This window comes from Dipodomys merriami, unplaced genomic scaffold (genome assembly GCF_024711535.1).
Source record: "Dipodomys merriami isolate MVZ:Mamm:240054 unplaced genomic scaffold, mDipMer1.0.p SCAF_125, whole genome shotgun sequence".
NCBI classification, from domain to species: domain Eukaryota; kingdom Metazoa; phylum Chordata; class Mammalia; order Rodentia; family Heteromyidae; genus Dipodomys; species Dipodomys merriami.
In genome coordinates, this window is record NW_027202549.1 from 1,696,753 (window position 1) to 1,722,331 (window position 25,579).

Below are 25,579 nucleotides of genomic sequence, written 5' to 3' on the forward strand. Positions count from 1 at the left end.
TTGTTTAGCTTGATATAGTTTTGAATGTGGAGACAGCCAATACATGAATTAGCAGAGATGTGGCATCATTAGAAATCAAAACTGTCTTTCCAGTGTTAAGAGATTAAAGAAACCAACAGCTGGGCAGTGGTGGCTCACATCTATAATCCGTGAACTTGACCTGTCCACACTCCCTTGTAAACATGGCTTCCATTCTGAAGACAAAATCTAGAGGAATAATTCTGGTGCTGTTGGCTCAGACCTGTCATGCTCGCTACTCAGGAGGCTGAGATCTGAGGATTGTGGTTCAAAGCCAGCCTGGGCAGGAAAGTCCGTGAGACTCTTATCTCCAATAAACCACCAGAAAACCCGAAGGGGTGCTGTGGCTCAAGTGGTAGAGTGTTAGTCTTGAGCTGAAGAGCTGAAGGACAGTGCCCAAGCCCAGAATTCAAGCCCCACGACTGACAAAAAAGAAAAAAAAAAAAGATGAAAGTAGAGCTGTGGCTCAAGTAGCACAGTAGTAGTAGCAATAAGCACAAAAACTCAGGGAGAGTCCAGGCCTTGAGTTCAAGCCCCAGGACTGACAGAGACATATACCAACACAGACACAAAGACAAGACACACACACACACACACACACACACACACACACACACACACACACACACACACACACACACGGAGAAATAAACACTCATGAAAGATTGCCCATCTCTCAGACTAAGAGATTTTTTGGGGGAGGAGACCAGCCCCAGGACTTGAACTCAGGGCCTGGGCACTGTCCCTGAGCTTCTTTTGCTCAAGGCTAGCGCTCTACCACTTGAGCCACAGCGCCACTTCCGGCTTTTTCTGCTTATGTGGTGCTGAGGAATCGAACCCAGGGCCTCCTGCATGCTAGGCAAGCGCTCTACCACTGAGCCACCTGCCCAGCCCTATTATTTGACCTTATTAGTTGAGTGCTTTTGTTTTTTTCCCTTTCCTTTTTTTCCCCCTGTTCCTCCATGGAGTGGAGAGTTTCCATTAGGGTGGCTGGCCCAGCGGGTTGGACCCAGATGTAGCACGAAGGGAATTGGGAAAGGTAGCTTCTCACACTTGGCTGGATGCCCAAGTTGCTAGGTAGGTTCAAGCCCTATCACCTTTTGAGATCTTTTGCTTTTCAAGTGCCCAAGGTAGGTAGATGTTCCACTTGATTTGCTACTGTTGCAAACAGCCAGTTGGAACTTGGTCCAAGTAGGATGACATAGCTCCCAACAACTGAAACAGGCAACACAAGAGAGGTTTCACTGGTGTAGGAGGTGGGCAGCTGGAGTCTAAAAGGACTCCCCAAATTCTGGCTTCAATCCTGTGCCAATATTCTTTCTCTCTTTCTTTCTTATTCTTCCTTCCTTCCTTCCTTCCTTCCTTCCTTCCTTCCTTCCTTCCTTCCCTCCTTCCTTCCCTCCTTCCTTCCTTCCTTCCTTCCTTCCTTCCTTCCTTCCTTCCTTCCTTCCTTCTTTCCTTCTTTTTTTTTTTGTTGGTTGTGGGGCTTGAACTCACGGCCTGAGCCTGAGTTCTTTGTGCTCAAGCCTAGCGCTCTACCACTTGAGCCACAGCTCCACTTGCAGTTTTTGAGTGATTCATTGGAAATAAGAGTCTCACAGGGACTTCTCTGCCTGGGCTGGCTTTGAACTGCGATCCTCAGATCTCAGCCTCCTGAGTAGCTAGGAAGACAGGTGTGAACCACTGGTGCCTGGCAGGGCTGGGAAGGTGGCTCAGTGGTAGAGTGCTTGCCCAGCATGCATGAAGCCCTGGGTTCCATTCTTCAGTACCACATACACAGAAAAAGCTGGAAGTGGCGCTGTGGCTCAAGTGGTAGAGCGCTAGCCTTGAGCAAAAGAAGCTCAGGGACAGTGCCCTGAGTTCAAGGCCCAGGACTGGGAAGTGTTAAAAGCAGCCGGGCACTGGTGGCTCACACCTATCATCCTAGCTACTCAGGAGGCAGAGATCTGCTAACAGGATGATATAATCACCATGACTCATGACCACAAGCCGGTAGTCACTAATTTCTCTCAGTACATCACCTTTATGACAATATTTGTTTTTTTGCTGGTCCTGGGGCTTGAACTCAGGGCCTAGGCTTGAGCCATACCTCCACCTCCAGCCTTCTGTGATTATATCATCCTGTTAGCATTGGCCTATACTTTGTCCCACGCCTCAGATTTTGGTTTAATACACTCTCAAATAATTTATTATGCCCTGATCACCCAAACCCAGCAAACCCTCTGTTTACTCGCATGACTGGGGAATTAGACAATCAACCGTGACAGTCCATCAAAAGCACTGGAATTCAAAACACCCTAAGCATGAAATCCTATTGAGAACCATTTCATTCTCTTTAATCATCCGTTCGATTGTTCAGAATCTAATGACAAACTTTTAAGGTCATTACTTCGGATGTTAATTACCTCTGCGATGTGGCCATGGGAAATACATTCTTTATTACTAAATTTATAAAATTATCATAAAGATGATGTATAAAGGGGTTCAAGTTTCCTGAGCTAGGTACAGAGTACATTTCTTTTAGGAAAATGCCATCCCTTCTCCCTCACCCTCTCCTAGTTTTTCCCTCCTATCCCCACCCATGAGGAAATGTGTTTAAATTATTTAAACGTATTTTTATTTTATTATTATTATTTGTGGTCAGTCGCGGGGCTTGAACTCAGGGCCTGAGCACTGTCCTTAAGCTCTTTTGCTCAAGGCTAGCGCTCTACCACTTTGAACCACAGCACCACTTCCAGTTTTTTGTTTGGGCCAGTCCTGGGGTTTGAACTCACAGCCTGGGCACACTGTCCCTGGGCTTCTTTTGAACAAGGCTAGCACTCTTACCACTTGAGCCACAGTGCCACTTCCGACTTTTTCTGTGTATGTGGAACTGAGGAATCGAACCCAGGGCTTCGTGCATGCTAGGCAAGCACTCTACCACTAAGCCACCTTCCCAGCCCTTGACTTGCATTTCATAGAACAGAGACGGAATGACGGTGTGAGTGGAAATGAGGAGATTCAGAAGCATTACAGCTTGTCTACGCCCCCCCTTCTCTTTCAGTCCTTCTGTGTAGATACAGTCGCTGTGCCACTAGCACACAAAGGCAGCACCTGATGATTCAGATGATAACCAGACTAGGGAAGATTCCAAGAGCCTGCAGGATCCTAATGGTTCAGTCACTTACCCAGCTCTCAGAAACTAGGTGAGACAGGTTGGACTTGTGGTTCAGGGGGTAGAGCACCAGCCAAGAAGCAAAAGCATCAGATACCGAGTTCAAGTCCCGGTGTCAGACCAAAAAGAAAAAAAAAAACACCCCAAGAAAATGTGTGAGATAATTAATATGTTGGGTCTTTTAGCTGCTATGTCAGGGAAGAATTTGTTAAACGGCAACCTTAAATTTGTGAAATATGGTGATATATAATATGTTCTATAATTTTTTTATATTACATAATATAGTATGTTCTATATTATGTATTATATAGTTATATATTATGTATTATATAGTTAGATGCATATTATTTGTTATATAGTTATATATATTATGTAATATATATTTATATTTATATATTTATATATATTATGTATTATATGGTTATATGCATATTATGTATTATATAGTTATATGTATATTATGTATTATATAGTTATATACAGTATGTATTATATATTTATATTTACATTTACATATATTTATATTTATGTTATAATATAACATAGTTATATATTATGTATTATATAGTTATATATTATGTATTATGAAGTTATATATTATATATTATATATTTATGTTTATATTTACATATTTATATATTATGTATTACAGTTATATATTTATGTAATACATAATATATAAATATATAACTATGTAATACATAATTGCCAATTATGTATTACATAGTTATATATTATGTATTAAATAACTATATAATGCATACTATATTATATATAATTATAGGATATATTAATTATATCATATATAATACATAAGTATATATCAATATAATAAATATTAATGCATGATTAATATGTAATATAGGATTATAATATAATTATATAACATATAATATAACATATATTTATTATGTTATAATATTATATGTGATATATTAATACATAGTATATAGTATATAATTGTATAATATATAATATGTTAATGTATAATATATAATTATATAAAATATATATTAACCCCCAAAGTAGTTATGGAGAAGCACCTCTCCAACTGCCCACTGGAGGGCGCAGGTGCGCAGCCGCTGCGCCCAGTTGTGCCCTGAAAATCAGGCCCTGGACACATTACCAACCAGACTGCTTCCTGGATCCTTTTGAGTTTGGAGTTTTGCCTTTAAAAAAAAAAAAATAAAAAAAAAAAAATATATATATATATATACAGTTCCATTTAAATAAGCATTTCATATCTTTCTTGAATACGAAAGTAGGATAAAGACTGGTCCCCATATTCCATTCATATGCATTGAGCAGATTGAATATCATTATATTTAACCAGGACATGTATTACATTGCTTTGATTGTTGATAGCTTAAAAAAAATCACATTAGGGCTGGGAAGGTGGCTCAGTGGTAGAGCACTTGCCTTGCATGCTTGAGGCCCTGGGTTCGATTCCTCAGCACCACATAAGAAAACAAGCCAGAAGTGGCACTGTGGCTCAAGTGGTAGAGCACTAGCCTTGAGCTGAAGAGCTGAGGGACAGCGCCCAGGCCCCACGACTGGACCCCCCCCAAAAAAAACTCACATTGAAATGACAGAAGAGATTTCTTCTTCTTTTTCTTTTTTGTGCCTGTCTTGGGGTCTGGAACTCAGGCTGGGCCTGTGCACTGTCCTTGTGGGGTTTTGCTCAAGGCTAGTGATCTATCCCTTGAACCACAGCTCCATTTTGGGCCTTTTTGGTGGCTCCTTGGAGATAAGAGTCTGACAGACTTTCCTGCCCAGGCTGACTTTGAGCTACCATCTTCAGATCTTAACTTCCTGAGCAGCTGGGATTATAGGTATGGGCCACTAGTGCCCAGCTAATGCTCCAATTTGTATTAACATTGTATAAAATACATTTAAAAGAGCTGACCATCTTTTTTGAAAGTTGTGATCAGAGAGGACTATACATCGAATGATTTCAACAAATGTCTATTTCTGGCTTGTGTAAGTCAGCTATCTGTCCATTCATCTCCTTAGTTGAAGTGCAAGTTGGAAAGCTAGTGTTATGAATGAATACTCTGTAATCTGGCTTGTTAACTCTGTGTGTGTGTGTGTGTGTGTGTGTGTGTGTGTGTGTGTGTGTGTATGTTCTGGAGTGTTGATCTCGGGGCCTGGGCACTATCCCTTATCTTTTTCCACTCAAGCCTGGTGTTCTGGGCCTGTGTGGGCTTCAAACCATGATCCTCCGATCTCAGCCTCCTGAGCAGCTAGGGTGACAGGACATGAGACACTTGTACCCAGACAAGCACTTTGTATTTTATGTCCTGGCTGCCTTCCCGAGGCTGAAAACGGACATGAATGTCAACTGGAGCAGAGTTTTTAACAACAGACTAGTCACAAAGGAGTGGGCCAAGGCGAGGGAGGGCACTGGAAAAATGACTCATTTTGGAGAACCCCCTATTATTACAAGCCCAAAGTTTAGTCTGCTATGGAGGAGATGGCCCAGTGTCGGGGGGGGGGTGGCCAAGTCATCGTGAGTCAGCACAAACACAGCCAAGGAACAACGGGGTGGCCTTCCTCCAATCTCTGGCCAGTGCCCCAGGATCTGGACCCAGTCTCCCGCCAGAAGACAAGGAAATCCATTTCTCCAGTCCACTGCGGCCAGCCTCACAGGACAGCAAGTAAGGAGAATGGAGGAAAAGGAACAGTGAATGTGACCCTCAGAAAATAACCAGCAAAGGCAACTCAGTTCAACCTGTGTTTCTTCAGCACTCTGTACCATGTACATATACTATACATCATATAGGAATATGATATATAATATGTGAATATATCATATGATATACCATTGATATATATCATATACTATATATCATATCATATATGCATATATATCTATGATATATCATTGACGCATATCTTGCGATATAGATAACATATATGCACATATATGTGACATCATTGGTATATATTGTATGATATGCATCATATCACATATATGCACATATCACATGATATATCATTGATATATATCATATTATATGTATCATAGCATGTATGCATATATATTTATGATACAACATTGACACATATCATGCAATATGTATTATAAATATGCACACATCATATATAATATTCATATATATTGTACAATACGTATCATATCACATATATATACATATCATTGGTATATATTATACAATACATATCATATCATATGTACCATATCATGATTTGTTTATTTATGTATTAATTTGTCATGGGGCTTGAACTCTGGGCCCAGGCGCTGTCCATCAGCTCTTCAGCTCAAGGTGAGTGCTCTACCACTTGAGCCACAGCGCCACTTCCGGTTTTGAGTGGTTTATTGGAGATTAGAGTCTCAGGGACATTCCTGTCCGGGCTGGCTTTGAACCACAATCCTCAGATCTCAGCCTCTCCAGTAGCTAGGATGACATGAGCCCCTGGCCCCTGTACAATAATAGGTCCTACTATGGATTTCATACACGCAGAGAATGTGCTTTAGCCATTTCCATCCCTTTCTATCTTCTGCGATACCTCTAAGCGAATTATTCACCAAATTACATTTTTATGGATATTACAAATCAGAAATCTACGTAACTTGCAGAAAAGGCTTTAATTGATTTTCATTTTAGCTTTTGGCTAAAATATTGGATTCAATGTCATTAATATGTTTCCTATGGACATTGTGTCATTTTTTAAAACAATCAGGTTTTATGTTTCAGGCAGAAGATACCCTGTCAGTTGGTTTTATCTTGGGTCCTTGCCTCGTTTTCACTTGCTTTATTTTAATTCCCTGACAATGTGGCTAGCAGCCATTGAAAACCAGGACCTTCTGATTTTCTATTTTCTATATTGTCTTTTATAATGGTAGCTTACCAAGGCAGATTGTGAGACCCACCGTTTATGTTGTTATCAGCAATTCTCCATGGGACCTTAATTGCCTTAATTTCTGTCCTGAATGTGGACATCTGGGATCGGTGCCAGCAGTTCTTTCTCTGAAAATGATAAAAATACATCCAGGTTTTGATTTTACAAAAATAAATAAAATAAAATAAAGTAGGGCTTGTTCTTAACACCCTTCAAAGTGACCCGAAAATCGAGTTTGGATCTAGGAGGAGGATGGAAAAGAAGGACTGTGAAGAAGTACATTCCTCCACACACCTGCTCTGAGTGACAGACCAGCCCCTGCTAAGCCCGCCTCCCTCCTTCCGGTCCCGCCCCTCTCCCTTCGTTACCAATAAAGCGAGGCCCCGCCCATTTCCCCACCCACCCGCTCTCCCCATTGGCTGCGAATGTTCCACCGGCGCCACGCCCTTCTCAGGCGGCCGCCCAGTTAGACCCGCCTCCTGTTTTTGTTTCCTCTACACCCCCTCCGGACTTGTCCCGCCTCTGCGCCCGTAAGACAGACCAATGGGAACTCGGCCCGGCTCCACCTGGAGTGACAGCTCTCGAGGCTCCGCCCCCACGCCGGACTTGTCCCGCCCCTGTCCCGTCAGACAGACCAATGGAAACTCGCCTTTCCCACCGTGGTCCCGCCTCTGCCCGGAGTGACGGCCCTCGGGGCTCCGCCCCTCCACGCCACGCGCGCCACGCCCCGCTCGCCGTGAGAGGCCCGGGCCGGAGCCGGTCGCCCGGCCTGCGCGTCTCCCCGGCTTCCCCGGCTTCCCCGGCCCTCGCCCCTCGCGGACGGCGCGGACGGCGTGGAGCCCGCGGCGCCGGTGAGCGGGAGGGGCGGGCCGCGGGCCTCGGGTTTGGCGGGGAGACGCCTCCGGGCTGTCCTCCCGGCCGCGCCCTTCCCGGCGTGATCGGGGCGAGGGTGGGGGGGGGGAGTGGGGCGGGAGCCCTCCGGGGTCAAAGGTGAGTGTGTGTGTATGTGTGTGTGTGTGTGTGTGTGTGTGTGGAGAGCTTGGGGTGCGGGGTGGAGGGGTGGGGAGGGGAGGGGTGCAGAGGGAGGGGTTAGGGAGTGGGGGTGGGGTTTGGGGAGTGGAGGGGTGGGGTTTGGGGGGTTCAGGGGTGGAGGGGTGCGGGGTGGAGGGGTGGGGAATGGAGGGGGTGGAGTTTGGGGGGTGCAGGGGTGGAGGGGTGGGGAGTGGAGGGATGGAGGGCGGAGGGGTGCAGGGGGAGGAGTCAGGGGGTGGGGTTTGGAGGGTGCAGGGGTGGAGGAGTGTGAGGTGGAGGGGTGGAGAGTAGATGGGGTGGGGTTTGGGGGGTGCAGGGGTGGAGGGGTGTGGGGTGGTGGGGTGGGGAGTGGAGGGGGTGGGGTTTGGAGGGTGCAGGGGTGGAGGAGTGTGAGGTGGAGGGGTGGAGAGTGGAGGGGGTGGGGTTTGGGGGGTGCAGGGGTGGAGGGGTGCGGGGTGGTGGGGTGGGGAGTGGAGGGGGTGGGGTTTGGGGGGTGCAGGGGTGGAGGGGTGTGGGGTGGAGGGGTGGGGAGTGGAGGGGTGAGGTGCAGGAGGGTCAGGGGTGAGGGGTGGGGAGTGGAGGGGTGGGGTTTGGGGGGTGCAGGGGTGTAGAGTGGAGGGGTGCGGGGTGGAGGGGTGGGGAGTGGAGGGATGGAAGGGTGGGGTGCAGGGGGAAGGGTCAGGGGGTGGGAGGGTGGGGGTGGGGAGTGGAGGGGGTGTGCATTTGGGGGGTGCAGGGGTGGAGGGGTGCAGGGGTGGAGGGGTGGGGGAGTGGAGGTCTGGGGATGGGGGGTGGTGGTGTGGAAGGGTGCAGGATGGAGGAGTGGGAGGTGGGGGGGTGAGGGGATGGGAGGCGAGAGAAAGGGTGGGGGTGGAGGGTGAGGGGGTGGAGGGGGGGCCCCCCTGGCCCTCCGGGGTCAAAGGTGCATGTGGGGGGGGTGTCTGTGGAGAGCTTGGGGTGGAGGTGTGGAGGGGTGGGGGGTGGAGGGATGAAAGGGAGTACTCTCACAAAGAAGCTAAGCCCCACCTGGGCAGCTGATCTTTTTTTTTTCCTTCTCTTTTTTTCTGGTGTGGCAATGTGTACGTTCCCTCCTTCTACCTGGCTTGCTCCCAGCAGGCGCTCCACCACTTGAACCATACCTCCAGCCTGTCTTTATAGTGGTTGACTGCAGATGGAGTCTCTCATGGACTTTTCTGCATCCTCCCTCCCTCCCTCCCTCCCTCCCTCCCTCTCCTCTCTCTCTCTCTCTCTCTCTCTCTCTCCATCCCCCCTTCCCCCATCCAGCTTCTAACCACAATTCTCTAGATCTCAGCCTTCTGAGTAGCTAGGATTACAGATGTGAGTCACTTACTGTACCTAGCTGGAAAAGATACTAAAAAAAAAGATTTCAAAATCACTTTTAGCTATATATATAGCACACAGAGTACTCAACTTCTCCAATGTTAACATCCTATGTAACCATGGTAAAAGGGTTGAAACCCGGAAAATAACATTAGTATTGGCCTGCTAAATCCGCATACCACATTCCCATGTCACCATTTTTTTTTTTTTTTTTTTTTTTTTTTTTGGTTGTGGGGCCTGAACTCTGGGCCTGAGCACTGTCCCTCAGCTCTTCAGCTCAAGGCTAGTGCTCTACCACTTGAGCCACAGCGCCACTTCCGGCTTTTTTCTTTTTGCTTATGTGGTGCTGAGGAATCGAACCCAGGGCCTCAGGCATGCAAGGCAAGCGCTCTACCACTGAGCCACCTTCCCAGCCCTACCATTTTTTTTTCTTCTGGTTACTGTCTAGGATCCAGTCTAGAACCTATCATTCCATTGACCCCTCCCACAAAGCTGGGATAACAGGATGACCTGATGGTGCCCAGCTTTTTTTTTTTTTTTTTGCTCACTGGTTGAGATGGAGTCTTGTGAACTTTTTGCCCAGGCTGACCTCAAACTATAGTCCTCCTGATTCCAGCCTCCCACGTAGGTGGGATTCTAGGCAGGAGCCACTGTACCTGATGAGGATGTTTTTCTTTCTTGTATCAGTGGCAGACTGAGTAAATTACATAGGGACATTTATAGATCATTAACTTACCATTTCCCAAATCAAGGAGTTACAGAAGGAATGATCCACATAACCCATACTTCTGAACTCTTTCCGGGATATTAGTTGACGATGAAATCTCTTCAGAGTGCCAAATGCCAACTCTCTGTATCTGGAGCTGTGGGGGGAAGAGCGGTGACATTGTTGGATGTGTGACCAACCTGTGCAAGTTTTTAAACGGAAAAGGTCTGTTTCTGAGGAACTCCCTCAACCCGGGCCACCTGTCCATACCTGGAACATTTCTACTCAGCAATCACTATTTCAGCCAGAAGGAGCTAAGTCTTGAGATTAGAGACACTGGGTTAGCTTGTTGGAGCTCAGCAGGGAAGAGGCGGGTAGGGCTGCTGGGCTGGCCCCTGTAGTCATTTTTCCATTCTCAGGTTTGCCTGCGTCTCAGGCAATCCTCTGGGGTAGACACTTTATTTGCATATATATATATATATATATATATATATAATTTTTGTTTTTTTGTGCTGACACTTGGACTTGAACTCAGGGCCCCAATACTGTCCTTCACGGATTTCACTCAAGGCTGGTGCTCTACCATGTGAGCCACAGCTCCATTTGTGGCTTTTTGGTGGTTCATTGCAGGTAAGAGTCGCACAGGGACTTTCCTGCCCAGGCTAGCGCCCTACCCCAATCCTCAGATCCCAGCCTCCTAAGTAGCTGGGATTACAGGTGTGAGCCACAGGCACCTGGCTCATATATTTTGTTGAATATCCTGCTTTTATCTTAAAAACATGGTAAATGTTTACTGCGCTTGGTATTCCTTTTGAGACTACGTTCTAGTAGACTAAGGATGTGGCTGGCTGCCCAATTAAGATTTTCACCATTGGAAGGTTGGCATGCACACGTGACACACACATGGGCAGTGGCGGCCACTTCCTCAGCGGTGGTGTGCGTGAATCGGTTCACCATTGTACTTTGTGGAGTCTTGAAAACAGGAAGTATGAAGCCAGGAAGAATAAGTAAGTCCAAAGTCTGCAGATTACCTGTGCTCACTGAGAATCGCTGGGTTAGAATACAAGTACTCCCGACCAGCAAGCGCATCCCTGAAGGGATGAGAAAAAGCAAGCAGTTGGAGCGGGAGACTGCGTAGGGAGAAGGCAGAAGTGTAGCGATTGGGCATGAGTGTTGGAGAGACCTGAAAGAGTTTCCCGAGCTCCAGGAGAGAGGCCACGCAGAGAGCCTGGGATTGCTTGGACTTCAGATTGGGTGGTTCATTTTTCTGTGGTGCGATTTCCTATTTTTCAAATAGTAAGTATGGGCTGGGCTGAAACCTTTCTTCTTTACAAGTTAACTGCCCCTGGTTATTCTGTCACAGTGCCGCAGAGCTGACTAATACAACAAGCCTCTTTTCTGTGAGTCATGGATCACTAGGTACACCTCTTCTAGAGTTCTCAAATTCAGTTTATAATATTCAGATGTGAATTAGGAAGCCAGGCTTTTCTGTTCCCTTCCTGCCAGGGCCCCCTGGGGAGGGAGGAAAACACGGCCTGGAGAAGGGCTCACGAACTGCTTGGTTCCGCACCAGCAAGCAAGAATACAGTCCAAGTCGGGCGCCACCGACTGTCATCCTAGCTACTCAGGAGGCTGAGATCTGAGGATCGAGGTTTGAGGCCAACCTGGTTAGGCAAGTCCACAACTTTACCTCCAGTGCACCCCCTCCCCTCCCCCCATCACCTGCCAAACCTGCCGCTCAGCCCCGCCTCCCACCTCCACCACCTGGGACCAAGCCTTTAACACAGGCACCTTTGGGGGTGGTACAGTGGGGACCCACATTACAGCAGTGTGTGTTTCTAGAAGCCCCCAATTCAGTGACCTCTCCTGACAGTGACCTTTGCTCAGTGCCCAACTATGTTGCCAAACTCAATCTACAGATTACAGATGGTCTGGGTGGGTCTCTTGTGAGTCCCTATAATCTGCTATATTCAGTTGCTGTGATTGCGGCTTGAGACTTCCTCTTTTGGCGGCTGAGTGGTTTTGTTTGTTTTTTACAATTTGTTTGAATGCTCTGTTACTCCCCCCCACCCCCCCCCCCACCTCAGGACCTGTCTCTGAGCTGCTTTGGCTCCAAGCTGGCGCTCTACCACTTGAGTCAGAGCTCCACTTCAAAAGGCTCTTTTGGTCGTGTCTCAAAGATAAGAGAGTCTCATGGACTTTTCCTACCTAGGCTGGCTTTGAACCTTGACCCTCTAGATCTCAGCCTCCCGAGCGGCTCGGATGACAGAGCCACCAGCACCCCATCTCTATTTTAGTAGTTGTTTTCCAAAACGTGTGATGTTGGCTGAAGCCAACCAGTTCCGTCATACAGTTTTCATTCTGTCATTGTATTTGGAACTCTTGACTCTGCACATCTTCAGGGAGCGCTTTGTGGTAACTCAGGACTTTTTTACTCGGTGGGGAAAACTGCAGCGACTTGGACTATCTCCAGTAGATTTAAGCCTCTGCGTCTTAGAAGAAGAGTCTCATTTCGTAATGTGAGCCTTAGGACAGTGGCTTCTTCATTCGCTCTCCCGCTTGGTTGGGTAAGGTTGCCTGGCCCTGGCCCTGATCGTGTAGAGCTGGCCACCTGCCTGCAGTGGCCGCCACACCCCCAGGACCAGAGAGAGATGGAGGAGCATGGGATCAGGTGGGAGGATCCACGGGTGGGAGGATCCACGGGGAGGAGTCCCAGGTGTAGCTGCGGTGGGCATAGGAAAATGGGAAGGGTGAAGAGGAACTTCGCTGCACCATTGTGTGGCAGAGCAAAGCAGGTGGATGCCTTCCCAGACCTATTGTGGCATCTTTGGTTCCTCTTGGAACCCGGAAGATACAATCTCATTTAAGGACACAAGAGCTCCCCTTGGTTTTTCCCTGCAAAGGCCTCTTCTTGCAGTCTAACTACTGCTGCATTCTTGTCTTTTATGGCTGGAGTGCTCTTTTAAGATTTTCTGTTTTCTCCGTTGTACTGGGTTTTGAATTCAGGGCTTTGCACTTTACTAGGAAGGCACTGTACTGTTTGTGTGCTACACCTTGAGCCTTTTTGTGCTGGCTTTTTTTTTTTTTCTCCTTAGGGCAGTGTGGGGAGAGGGGACAGTACTATGGCTTCAGCTCAAAGCCTTAGGCTTTTGCTCAGCCTTCTTGCCCCCAGTGGGCACTCTACCACTTGAACCATGCTTCCAGGATGGCTTTTTGCTGGTTATGATTTGGAGACGAGAGCCTCACAGATCTTGTTCTGCCCAGCTGACTTGGAACTTTGATCCTCCTGATCCTCCCCCGACTAGCTAGGATTGCAGGTGTGAACGAGCAAAGCCTGGTTTAAGATTTTTCTGTTTTGGTTTTCCTCTTGGTTATTTTTCAGAGAGAGCCTTGCACCTTTACCTCGTCCTTATGTATGCTCTGCCACACCTGGGTGTCTTGCTCAGCGTTTGCACAGGCTGACCTTGAACTACCCTCTCTTCTACCCCTTGAGTGGGATTTCTAGGCTTGCCCCAGTCTCCAGTTCTTGGGAATAATAATTATAATTCCTTTTTAAATGTTTGTTCAGCGAACTTCATTTATTGGGATTTAGTATGTGCTTGTTTCTGTTACTCGTTTTCATGCATGTTAACTTACCTTCCTACAGTGATCTGAGCCTAGAAGTTAGTTCCGTACCCAGCATCTGGCTCCTTCCACTCTGGCCAGATTACTGTAAGGACTTCCTAACGGGTCTCCTGAACCTTTGGCTGCGCTTTGTGCACTATAGTAGATCTCCTCTTATTACCAGTCGATGACTCCCTCCCTCCTTTCCTGACTCCCTCCCTCTCTTTCTCCCTTCTTCCCTTCCTCCCTTCCTTCTTTTCCTCCTTCCCACTTCTTCTCTCCTCCTTCCCTCTTCCCCTCCTCCCCTCCTTCCTTCTCTCTCACCTTCCCTCCATTTCTCCAATGAGATGTTACCAAGAGAAAACACAAGTCATTCCACGGTGTATCTTTTAATTCTTTTTACTGCTGGTCCCTGGGGCTTGAACTCAGGACCTTGGGCACTGTCCCTGAGCCTCTTCGTGCTGAAGGCTAGCACCTTACCACTCTGTCCTCCTCTCCACTGAGTGGTTTAGTGGAGATAAAGAGTCTCATGGATTTTGCTAACCAGACTGGCTTTCAAGCTGCAGTCCTAAGATCTCAGCCTTCTGAGAAGCTAAGGATTTACAGGCATGAGCCACCGGCACCCGGCCACAGCGTATTTCTTTAAGACGAACCCACTTTTATCTTTTGTTTTACCACACACACAGCAAGCTTACCAAAGATGAGAGTCACTTTGTCAGCTCTGGATACTTCTGAGAGTCCCTTCACACCTCTGGTGGTCATCGAACTCGCTCAGGATGTCAAAGAAGAGACTAAAGAGTGGCTGAAAAACAGAATCATCACTAAAAAGAAAGACGGAGGTGAGTGAGCCGATGATGATTCACCCTCGGACCCACCGTGCATTTACACAGGCCTGTGTATGTCCACACGTGTACTGCCTGACTCTATTATCTATTGAGGACATCATCACGGGGAAAATCCTCGCTCACCTGTCAGCTCGGAACCCTGGGCCTGGTGCGGGACTTGGGGTACTGTTGGGGCCCAGGTGTGTGCCCCCCAGTGGTCTCCGTGTCAGTCCCAGAGCCGAGGGAGAAATAGGCCTCTGCTTATAAACATGGCAGCTGGGTAGGGAGAAATTCGGGTGACAGCATAGCTCAGAGCCAACCCCCGCTCTGCATGTGCCGACAAGGGACCACTGTGAATCAGAGACCTGCTACCGTCCATGAGGAAAACAGCGTGGGTGCACGCTTTACCCTGCTCTCTGGAATGGCAGGAATGACTCAGGACAGGTAGGCTTGGTGTCCCCGCCCCCCCCTTTTTTTTTATCTTATTTTTGTTTATTTTTTATGTTGGTCGTGGGCCCTGAACTCTGGGCCTGGGCACTGTCCCTCAGCTCTTCAACTCAAGGCGAGCGCTCTGCCACTTGAGCCACAGCGCCACTTCTGGCTTTTCTGCTTATGAGGTGCTGAGGAATCAAACCCAGGGCCTCATGCATGCAAAGAAAGTGCTCTACCACTGAGCCACCTTCCCAGCCCACCCCACCCCCCCTTTTTTTTTAAAAAAAAAAAGCCAGTATTGGGCTTGAACTCAGGATCTGGGAGCTGTGCCTCTTTTTTTTTTTTTTTTTTTGCTCAAAGCAATCGCTCAACCACATGAGCCACAACTCCACTTGTGGTTTTCTGGTGGTTCATTGGAGACTTTCCTACCTGGGCTGGCTTTGAACTGCAATCCTCAGGTCTCAGTCTCAGATCGCCCAGTAACTAGGACCATGAGCCGCTGGTCCCTGGCTTGGTTGGTACACTTCTGAATCTCAGAAGAACCTAGGGCAGGTCGAGCAGCTAAAGGGTGTTTTACAGCCATGAGTGTTTTTGTAAAATTACACAAAACAGCACCTCGAACTACACTTAGGCTTTTTCAATTTTTTTTTTCTTTTACAAAAAATTGTACAGGAGTGTTGTGACATTTCCATACATTTTTTTTTTTTTTGGTCAGTTGTGGGACTTGAACTCAGGGCCTGAGTGCTGTCCCTCAGCTTCTTTGTGCTCAAGGCTAGTGCTCTACCACTTGAGCCATAGTGGCCACTTCTGGTTTCTGAGTGGTTAATAGGAGATAAAAGTCTCATGGGGACTTTTCTGCCTGGGCTGGCCTGCAACAGTGATCCTCAGATCTCAGCCTCTTGAGTAGGGTTGGATTACAGGTAAGACCTGTCACTCACTAATGCATTTTCTAGATCTTACATTTATGCTAAAGAACTGTTCCCTCTTCCCATTCCATGTTTAATAAGTTGGGGGTGATAAGTTCAAATTGATATAGATATAATAACTATACAATTTTTTGGGGAGGGGGGTCATGGGCTTGAACTCTGGGCCTGGGCGCTGTCCCTGAGCTCTTCAGCTTAAAGTGAGTGTTCTACTGCTTGAGCCACATCACTTTTCTGGTTTTCTGGTGGTTAATTGGAGATAAGAGTCTCATTAACTTTCCTGCCCAGGTTGGCTTTGAACCGTGATCCTCAGATCTGTTTCCTGAGTAGCTAGGATGACAGGTGTCAGCCACTGGTGCCAGGCTGGAACTCAAGGCCTGGGCATCATAGCTTCTTTTGCTCAAGGCTACCACTCTGAGCCACAGTGCCACTTCAGGCTTTTTCTATGTATGTGGTAAATGAGGAATCAAACCTAGGGCTTCATGCATGCTAGGCAAGCACTCTACCACCACTAAGCCACATTCCCAGCCACTGTAATTTTTTTTGTAGGTTGTGGGCCTGAACTCTGGGCCTGGGCGCTGTCCCTCAGCTCTTCAGCTCAAGGCGAGCACTCTGTCACTTGAGCCACAGCGCCCCTTCCGGCTTTTTCTGCTTATGTGGTGCTGAGGAATCGAACCCAGGGTCTCATGCATGCAAGGCAAGCGCTCTACCACTGAGCCACCTTCCCAGCCCAGGCTGATGAAAGCGGAAACGTTGCATTTTGCTTAGAAAACCGTGACTTTCCTCAGGTTTTGCCTGTCTTTCTAAATTGACACTCCCTCCTTCGTTTTGGCAGGTGCCCAGCTGTTGTTCCGCCCACTGTTAAACAAATATGAGAAAGAAACCCTGGAAAACCAGAATTTGTATCTCGTTGGTGCCTCCACCATCAGGTTGCTGCTGGGGGCCGAGGCCGTGGGCCTGGTGAAGGAGTGCAATGACAACGCCATGCGGGCCTTCACGTATGGAACCCGGCACAACTTCAAAGGCTTCCACGGTAACCACCCCATGGCCCTCCCCCCTCAGCGTCCCATTTGCTATAACAAAGCTTTTGATCAGGGTTCAGCATTTTCAGGAAAAGAGGCAACTAGTAATCATTTTAGGCTTTTGGTATCATATGGCTTCTGGGTGATACCACTGCTACTTAAAGCAAAAAGGAAAGCTACATGTCGCCTTAGCTAAGTAAGCGGACAAGATTCTGTTCCAATAAAACTTTATGAAACCACATGGCAGGCCACATCTGGGCCCATTGGCCATACTTTGCCACTTCTGGAATAGAAGAACACAAATTAGGCAAGACACGTGTTAACTGTTTATATTTTGTATGCGTGTGTCCACGCATGCACGTGTGCCAGTACTGGGACTTGAACTCAGGGCCTGGGCACTCACATTTAGCATTTTGTTCAAGGCTGGCACTCTACCACTTGAGCCACAGCTCCATTTCCAGCTCTTCGGTTGTTAATTGGAGTTAAGAGTCTCATGTGCTTTTCTGACTAGGCTAGCTTTGAATTGTGATTCTCAGATCCCAGCCTCCTGGGTAGCTAGGATGACAGGCATGAGTCCCTGGTACACCCAGCTCGATGTGTATTACTCTATTCTAATTTGTATAATGATGAATATTCACTGATTTGATAATAGTAAGAAACACAGTAGTAGTTCGGTGTCCTACAAACCTCATTTCCTGGCTCTAACTGGATGTGTGAGGGTAGTGGGTTCCGTTCAAGAAGGGAATGTTTTCTAGAAGGCACCGGGAAAGCTGGGGTAGCTGTGTCATGGTGGATGCTTGCTTCCATCCTAGCCGCCCTTCAGGGCTTTCAGAATTAGTAGGCATGATTGGTCGATCAGACTTCTTGACTCTGGACTTGTATACCTCAGTGACCTAATGAACTGAACAGGGGCAAGTTCACCTGTCCCAAAGTGACTTTTCTTTTCACAGCTACTACTTCCTTTTTTCTGGTTGGTCATTGGGTCTGGGCGCTGTCCCTGAGCTCTTCAGCTCAAGGCTAGCGCTCTACCACTTGAGCCACAGCGCCATTTCCAGTTTTCTGGTGGTTTATTGGAGATAAGAGTCTCACAGACTTTTCTGCCTGGGCTGGCTTTGAACTGGGATCCTCAGATCTCAGCCTTCTTAATAGCTAGGATTATAGGTGTGAGCCACCAGTGCCTAGCTAGTTCTCTTCTTTATGTTCAACTCAGGAAGGGAATAAAATCAAACATGAGAGCTGGAAGGAGATTTTCCTACCAAAGTCAACTTAAATGTTTCTGCTTTAGGTAAAAATTATTAATTTGAATTCATCACCTCCAAGTTAATAAAAATTTAAATGATAGAGGTGAGCAGTTTTTTAAAATCATGTTTTTAAATGCAAGATCTAGAAAATGCAGTAGAGAGCAATGGGAAATAGACTTGAGGGGTTGGAAGCATGGCTCAAGTGGTAGAGCACCAGCTAATGAGCAAAAGCATCAGAGACCCAGTGCCTGGTGCTTGTCAGTACTAAGTGAGATCAAGCAAGTGTGTGTTGTTGGAATGTTTGACTATATTATGTGATATTTAATTATTTAGACCCTTATCTAATTGGTTGATTTTTGTTTATTTGTTGTTTGGTTGGTCATGGGGCCTGGACACTTTCCCTGACCTTTTCTGCTAAAGGCTAGCTTTCTGTCACTTTGAACCACAGATCCACTTTTGGCCTTCTAGTGGTTAATTGGAAATAAGAGTCTCACAGACTTTCCTGCCCAGGCTGGCTTTAAAATGTGATCCTTAGATCTCAGCCTTCTTTGAGTAGGTAGGATGACAGGCATGAGCCATGAGCACCTGGCCTAAGTTCCCAGTTTTATACTTTGGTTACTCCTCTTATACCAATGGTTAATTATATCATTATTTCTATAATCTTCAGGGGGCTATTATTGCTTTACCTTGACGGGTGCTGAGGAAATAACTAGAACATTTTGTTTCATTTGTAGATAACAATGATGATTTCCTTACGATGGCAGAATGTCAGTTCATTATCAAACATGAACTTGAAAACCTCAGAGCTCGGGATGAAAGAATGATCCCTGGTTATCCACAGGCAAAGTTGTATCCCGGAAAATCGTTATGTAAGTCACTTCATCATCAAGTTTGTTGAATGCACATTCCAACTGTTCTTGCCTTAATGGGAACAGATGGTCAGTCTTACTGAAAACTGTACACCACTTTACAATCATTTCTTCTTCTCATGAACACATTTTTTTTTTTTAGCCCTTGTACCTCACTATATGAACTCCTTAAATCCTGATTTTGTTGTGTATGGTTTACCACTTCTCATTTATTCATTCATTTATTCTCATTATTAATTTATTAACAGAATACAGCTCCCTTAACAATTTAGTGTGAACACATATATGGATGACTTTGTTAAAATGAGGGACGTTAACAGGATTACAGGCCTGTAATCCCGGCTACTCAGGAGACTGAGCTGGAAGATGGCAGTTTGAAGCCAGTGTAGGCAGGAAAATCTCTGAGAGTCTCAACCTCTTAATTAACCAGCAAAAATTTGGAAGTGGAGATGCAGCTCAAACGGTAGAATGCCAGCCCTGAGTGAAACAGTACAGCGTGAGCGAGAGGCCCTGAGTTCAAGCCAGAGCTTGAAAAAAAAAAATAGGCAAAGTTTGCTCTGTGAGGCCAGAACCCCACCCCCCTCCCCCCACCCCCAAACCCCTGTTTTCCAGAATGCTTTCTTTTCCTCCCATCTCACTGGAGGTGAACACATGAAACAGAAAAGCTGAAGACACCTGATGTAGCACATGAGGGCGAAGGAATAGCTAGGTTGGTCATTCCCCTTCAAGGAGAATACTAGTTTGTAGACAGAGTTTACTACAACGTATAATTCAAGTTTGCTCCAAACTCAGATAGTGGCATGACCTCAGAGCATTTTTTTTTTTTTTTTGCTGCTTAAAATACATCATAAACACGGCAACTTCTGTGTCCTGTCCCTAATCTAGTTTCCTGTAAGTAGCCAGTATACTACTACCGGTTCTCACCCCAGTGGACATGGGACAGATTTCTCAGAGCCTGTACACATTTACCTTTCATGACCTGTCTGCAACTACACTGTAGATGTTATTTACTCAAAGTAAGATCCAATCAAAGAAGGTCCATCTCTTTTGGTTGTTACATCTACGAAGTCTCCTTGGCATAGAACAGTTTCTCACCCCCTCCCCTTTTTCCTCTCCCGAAATTGACTTGCCCATGAAAACAGGCCATTTGTCTTACCAGTAGCATTGGTTCAGTTTGTCAGTTTTCTGTTTTGTTCCTCCATCCTGTATTTCCTGTCATCTCAGCTTGATTTGCTCAGACACATTACAGAACCTTACGTGCTCATCACTATAACAACGTCCATACAGCAGAACACCGTGTGGCCTGGAACAGGAATAAGTTAAACTTAATGTAGAACCTAGAATGATCCAAGTACATTGTCAAATTAACAAGTTAAGGTCCAGAATGGTACATAGGCTCTTCCATTTCTTTGATCACCTGCATGATGTTTCTCTAAGGGTATCTTATATAATAAAGAGGAGCCCAGGAAATGTATTTGGAGAATAGTAAAACAAAGGGATATTTTCCTGTTATGTGTTGTGTCAATTAAAAACAATCATTGAGGGCTGGGAAGGTGGCTTCATGGTAGAGTGCTTGCCTAGCATGCATGAAGACCTGGGTTTAATTCCTCGGTACCACCTAAACAGAAAAAGCCCGGAAGTGATGGTGTGGGTCAAGTGGTAGAGTACTAGCCTTGAGCAAAAGCAGCTCAGGGGCAGTGTACAGGTCGAAGCTACTGTTCTTGTTGATGGAAATGACGGGTAGAGGTCAGTGCTCATCATTCTTGTCCGTCTACATTGCAGGTATCTACTTGTCTTAATGACACGTAAGCTGGTTTCATGTCTTTGCTTAGACATAGCTCTCTTACTCGGTTGGTCCCAGATTACCATCATTCCAGGGAGATTTTTCTTCAGTTACCTTTATAATTTATTAAGTCATATTGGCACTGTTCATGTTTTACCTGGTTTTTCATTTTTGCTCTTATAGAATTTTCTTAGGCTTGTGTACCATTTTCCTGTCTGACTTTGTTTTGGTAAGTTTACTGTGATTTTTAAATTTTTATTATTTTTTATTTAGTTCTTTTTGTTGGTGGCAGGGTTTGAACTCAAGGCCTGGGTGCCATCCCTGCGCTTTTTTCCACTCAAGACTAGCACTCTGCCTCTTTGAGCCACAGTGCCACTTCTGGTTTTCTGGTGGTTTATTGGAGATAAGAATCTTAACAGATTTTTCTTCCTGGGCTGGCTTTGAACCACGACCCTCAGATCTCAGCCTCCTGAGTAGCTAGGATTACAGGCTTGAGCCATCTGCTCTGGGCTCTGGGCCTGGGCGCTGTCCCTCAGCTCTTCAGCTTAAGGCGAGTGCTCTACCACTTGAGCCACAGCACCACTTCCAGTGGGGCCTGGCCCCTCTGGCTCCCTGCTTTGCTACCTGTGTTCCTTCCATTCATCCTGAGGATCTCACCAGAGCTCAGCTGACACTGGTACCACACATTGGAATCTCCAGGACTGTGAGCTCAACAGACCTGTGTCCTTATAAGGTTAACCTGCCTCAGGTATTGTGTTATCATCATAGCACGATGGACTAATTAGAGGACCTGAGATGCCTCAGTATTATATCCTTGATATCATGTAGTTCTTATTTTACAACAGTAGAGTGGGTTTCTTTTGAATGTCTCTTGTACACAAGAAGGAATGGGTTAGAGTCAGCAGAGTCAATCATTCAATCTTTCAAACATTCGATCTTGTCATCAACATTTGTAAGAAAAATGACTTACAGTTCAATTATGTATCATGCATCAGGATTGTGTATGGACTCTTTAGCCACAGTGTGAGTGCGTGCACACACACACACACACACACACACACACACGCACGCACGCACGCACGCACGCACGCGCGCGCGCGCGCGCGCGCGCGATGTCCCCCAAGAGAGATTTCATTTCCCTGGCCCTTCTAGTGGACGGTCGCAGAAAGCAGCACCGTGTTAGTACTGGGGCTACCCTATCTGATTCTTAGGGTCCTCACATAAACCAGGGTTAGTGAGAGTCTCCCTTGAATTAGATCTTGATTACTTTGGCCAGTTGCTCAGATGGTTCACCACTGCCCCGGGGAGGAACGCAGCTTCAGTTTGTGGCTTTCTTTAAATAGGCCCATTGGGCAGCGACTCTTCCTCTCCAGGGAAAGGCTCCTTCCCAGATAATCACATACTTAGCGGACACAAGAAGGTTGATGGATTTTAGAAAAGAAAGGGAAAAAAAAGCCTCTATTTTTAGAAGCTGAATGCAGAGCCGGGCTTTGTTGACGCCGGAGACAAGCAGCCCTGTAGTTTAGGACTTGCCGCCTTAGATTCTTGTCCAAGGGCTCCGATCGTGGTCCTATTTTTAGAGCCGTAAAGCTGATTTTTTTTTTTTCATGTCTGCTTGGAAAAGTCTTCTAGAGTAAGAGGGGGAGTGGCCTTTGAAACACATCTTGGGAACAGTAAAAGAACCATTCGGATAGTGCACATCAGCTGTGTGGTAAAAAACTTGGCGTGGGCCCTGAAAAAGAGCATCAGGCCCCGCGCCAGCCTGGTGCACCCCAGAGCACCCCAGATGAAGGCTAGGAAGTACAGTGAGTCATAGGTATGAGCTGCAGGAGAATCCAAGGCGACCTTTTATAGCAAAAGGATTCAAAAAGCAGAAAGTGGATCTCACAGGCTCTGAGACTATCCAATTTAGGTTATATGTCTTCTCTCTCCCCTTTCTACTGATCTTTTTTTTTTTTTTGCCAGTACTGAGGCTTGAACTCAGGGCCTTGGGTACACTCCCTGAGGGTTGGTTTTTTTTTTAGTACTTTTTTCAGTCATTAAAGAGGGTGCGATATCACCACAAACCCTACCTACTAAAGTCTTCCTTGTTTGTTGTTGTTGGTCGTGGGGCCTGAACTCTGGGCCTGGGCGCTGTCCCTCAGCTCTTCAGCTCAAGGCGAGCGCTCTATCACTTGAGCCATAGCACAACTTCCTGCTTTTTTCTGCTTCTGTGGTGCTGAGGAATCAAACCCAGGGCCTCATGCGTGCAAGGCAAGCACTGTACTGAGCCACCCTTCCCAGTCCAATCTTCCTTCTTTTCCATGTAGCTGACTTGGGAGAAGCAGCCTGTAGTCTGGGTATTTATTTCAGAGATGATTATTTCCTCCTCTTGCGAATGTCAGCCCAAACCTGACAGGTAGATGAGAACAGTTAAAGCATTCTTCTTCCCTAATGTAGATTTCATCTTCTTACCCACCCCACGCTGCTAATAGGGCCCGAGGCATTGAAGTTTGACCCTCCATGTCTGCGGAGCCCTCCTACCATCGCCTTCCACCCAGCGAGTTACTTTAAGTCATTAGGAAGAATGAGAGATGCCCCATCTTTCCCTTTAATATTGCCTGGAGATTCGGCCTCTGATCAAGTTCCTTTGATTTTTCCCAATAGGTGCATGAATGTTCAAACCATACTAGTCAAATGACTGCTGAAATGGGAAATCTTAATTATATATATATATGTAAAATACATCTAATATAAATGTATGTCCTATAGATGTCATATATTCTTTATTTACTATTTTATAGGTTTATATATGTTTATGTATTATATATTACGTATTATTTTATTTTCATTTGGGGGCTGGTACCAGGACTTGAACTCAGGGCTTTCAGCTTGCTTGGCTCGGTTGCCTGACCTCAGTCCAGCATTTTTGTTGTTTAATCGGGAGAAAGGAGTCTCATGGACTTCCCTACTAAGGTGGATTTCAGCCTCTGTCTTCCAGACCTCAGCCTGCCGAGTAGCTGAGATTACAGATGCCTAGCTTCTTTCTTTGATTTTTTTAATATATCCTGGTTGTGGATTTGTCTTTGTCATTAGATTATAGAAGATAGAAAACATGATGGAAAGTATTTGGAATCCAAAAGAATCAAAGGCACATTTTCCTACTTTTGCTGTAGTAGTATGTCTTTGGCCTTAGCAATTCTGCCTTCTGAGCATATTTAATAAAGAAAGAGTAAGCAGAAGGTAAGAATTTTAGCATTAGTCATCATAGTCAATGATCGGGAACAATTTCTCCCTACCAGGTCCTATTATGATGCTATTAAAAGGACAGTGCTTGGTCTACTTATATTTACCTACAGTGCTGGGAAGTGAACCCAGGGCCTGGTGTTTGCTAGGCCAGCTCCAAATTGAGCTTGTACCGAGCTACAAGCCAGCCTCTATATGAACCCTGAAAAGTATCAGATAATATTATGTAAAAAAAAGATTTCCAGAGCAATGTAACATGTAAAATTACTCCTTTTTTATTTTTATTTTTATTTTGGCAGGGCTGGGGGACCTTACACTTGCTGGACAGGTGCTCTATCCCTTGAGCCACACCGCCAGCCTCTATTTTGCTTTGGTTATTTCCTTTCCCCTCCCCCGTTAAGCAGCACAAAGCCAGCAGTGGAGGTATGGCTCAAGTGGTAAGAGCCTTGAGCAAAAAAAGCTAAGCAATTGTGTTAGGTCCTGAGCTCAAGTTCTGGTACACACATACACACACATACACACACACACACACACACACACACACACACAGAGAAAAGAGAAAATAATAAGATACTTACACTCTGAGTAAGGACATTTTCACCCTGAAAAGCTAAGGAACATCCACATCCACGCGTGTGACGGTCGCTCCCGTGTGGCACTTGGCTGTCGCCGGCGGGCGCGTAACGCCCGGCTCAGGTGTGTGTCTGGCCCGTTGTTCCCTCCTCAGTAAGAAGACTGCTCACCTCCGGCATCGTGGTCCGGGTGTTCCCGCTGCACGACAACGAAGCCCTCAAGAAGCTGGAGGACACCTGGTACACGCGGCTCCCGTTCAAGTATCAGCCCATAGGTATGCGTGCGTGCGTGCGTGCGTGCGTGCTTGCGCAGCTGTGTCTCCCAGGGGAGAAGGGCCTGCTGTGGGAAGCTGCCGTCCAGCGGTGGCTTCCTCTCCCAGGGCAGATGTGCATTCAGTGCCCGGCTCGGCAGCGCTCACTAGCTGCCTGGGAGAGGGTTAGATGACCTCCTTTTTCCTTTTTTCCTTTGTGATGTCATGCTAGGCCAGTGACATCACTGGGGCTTTGTGAGGCCATTCTAGACCGCGTTTTCACTCTCTCACTCTGAGCCACAGCTCTGCTTGTAGTTTTCTAAGTAGTTCATTGGCGAGAAGAGTCTTACAGACTTTCCTGCCTGGGTGGCTTTGAACTGCGATCCTCAGATCCTGAGTAGCTAGGATGCCAGGCGTGAGCCACTGCTGCCTGGCCCAACATGCCCTTCTGAAAGAAGATTCCTTATCCACATTATCCTGAGCTCCCAACCAACCAACCAGCGTTCTTCAATGTGCAGTGAATGGAGTGGAAAACGATTCAAAAGCACGGGATTCTCCACAGTCATATAATGTTAACCTATAGTTTCATGTAAGCCCTGGGCAGAAGGTTTTCCAAGTAACTTGCCACTGGCCTGTGAACCTGGCACAAGCCAACTACCCCAAGAGACATCATAAACACCTAACCTTTGCCAACCATTCCCACATGCAGAGTGCCTGGT

General features: G+C 46.5%; 2 protein-coding genes across 4 annotated transcripts in view; one reads left to right on the forward strand and one right to left on the reverse strand.

Annotated features, from left to right (window-relative positions):
* The window catches only part of Abhd5 (abhydrolase domain containing 5, lysophosphatidic acid acyltransferase), a 46,598-nt gene extending 32,095 nt beyond the window's left edge, over positions 1–14,503 (reverse strand). For 2 of the 3 annotated variants that reach the window (XM_070017612.1, XM_070017611.1), the window contains exons 1-3: positions 14,414–14,503; positions 10,146–10,272; positions 7,068–7,164 (exon numbers count right to left, since the gene is read on the reverse strand). In XM_070017612.1, coding sequence (XP_069873713.1) covers positions 7,068–7,164; positions 10,146–10,193 — 145 coding nt within the window. In that variant the 5' untranslated portion in view covers positions 10,194–10,272; positions 14,414–14,503. Of the gene's footprint in view, positions 1–4,215; positions 4,233–7,067; positions 7,165–10,145; positions 10,273–14,413 lie in introns of those variants that run through there. The other variant, XM_070017616.1, reaches the window with a different exon arrangement.
* Ano10 (anoctamin 10) overlaps positions 7,766–25,579 on the forward strand; it is a 47,088-nt gene continuing 29,274 nt past the window's right edge. The window contains exons 1-5 of the mRNA XM_070017610.1: positions 7,766–7,887; positions 14,405–14,557; positions 16,733–16,930; positions 18,895–19,029; positions 24,765–24,884. Of these exons, the coding sequence (XP_069873711.1) occupies positions 14,419–14,557; positions 16,733–16,930; positions 18,895–19,029; positions 24,765–24,884 (592 nt within the window). The 5' untranslated portion in view covers positions 7,766–7,887; positions 14,405–14,418. The remainder of the gene's footprint in view (positions 7,888–14,404; positions 14,558–16,732; positions 16,931–18,894; positions 19,030–24,764; positions 24,885–25,579) is intronic.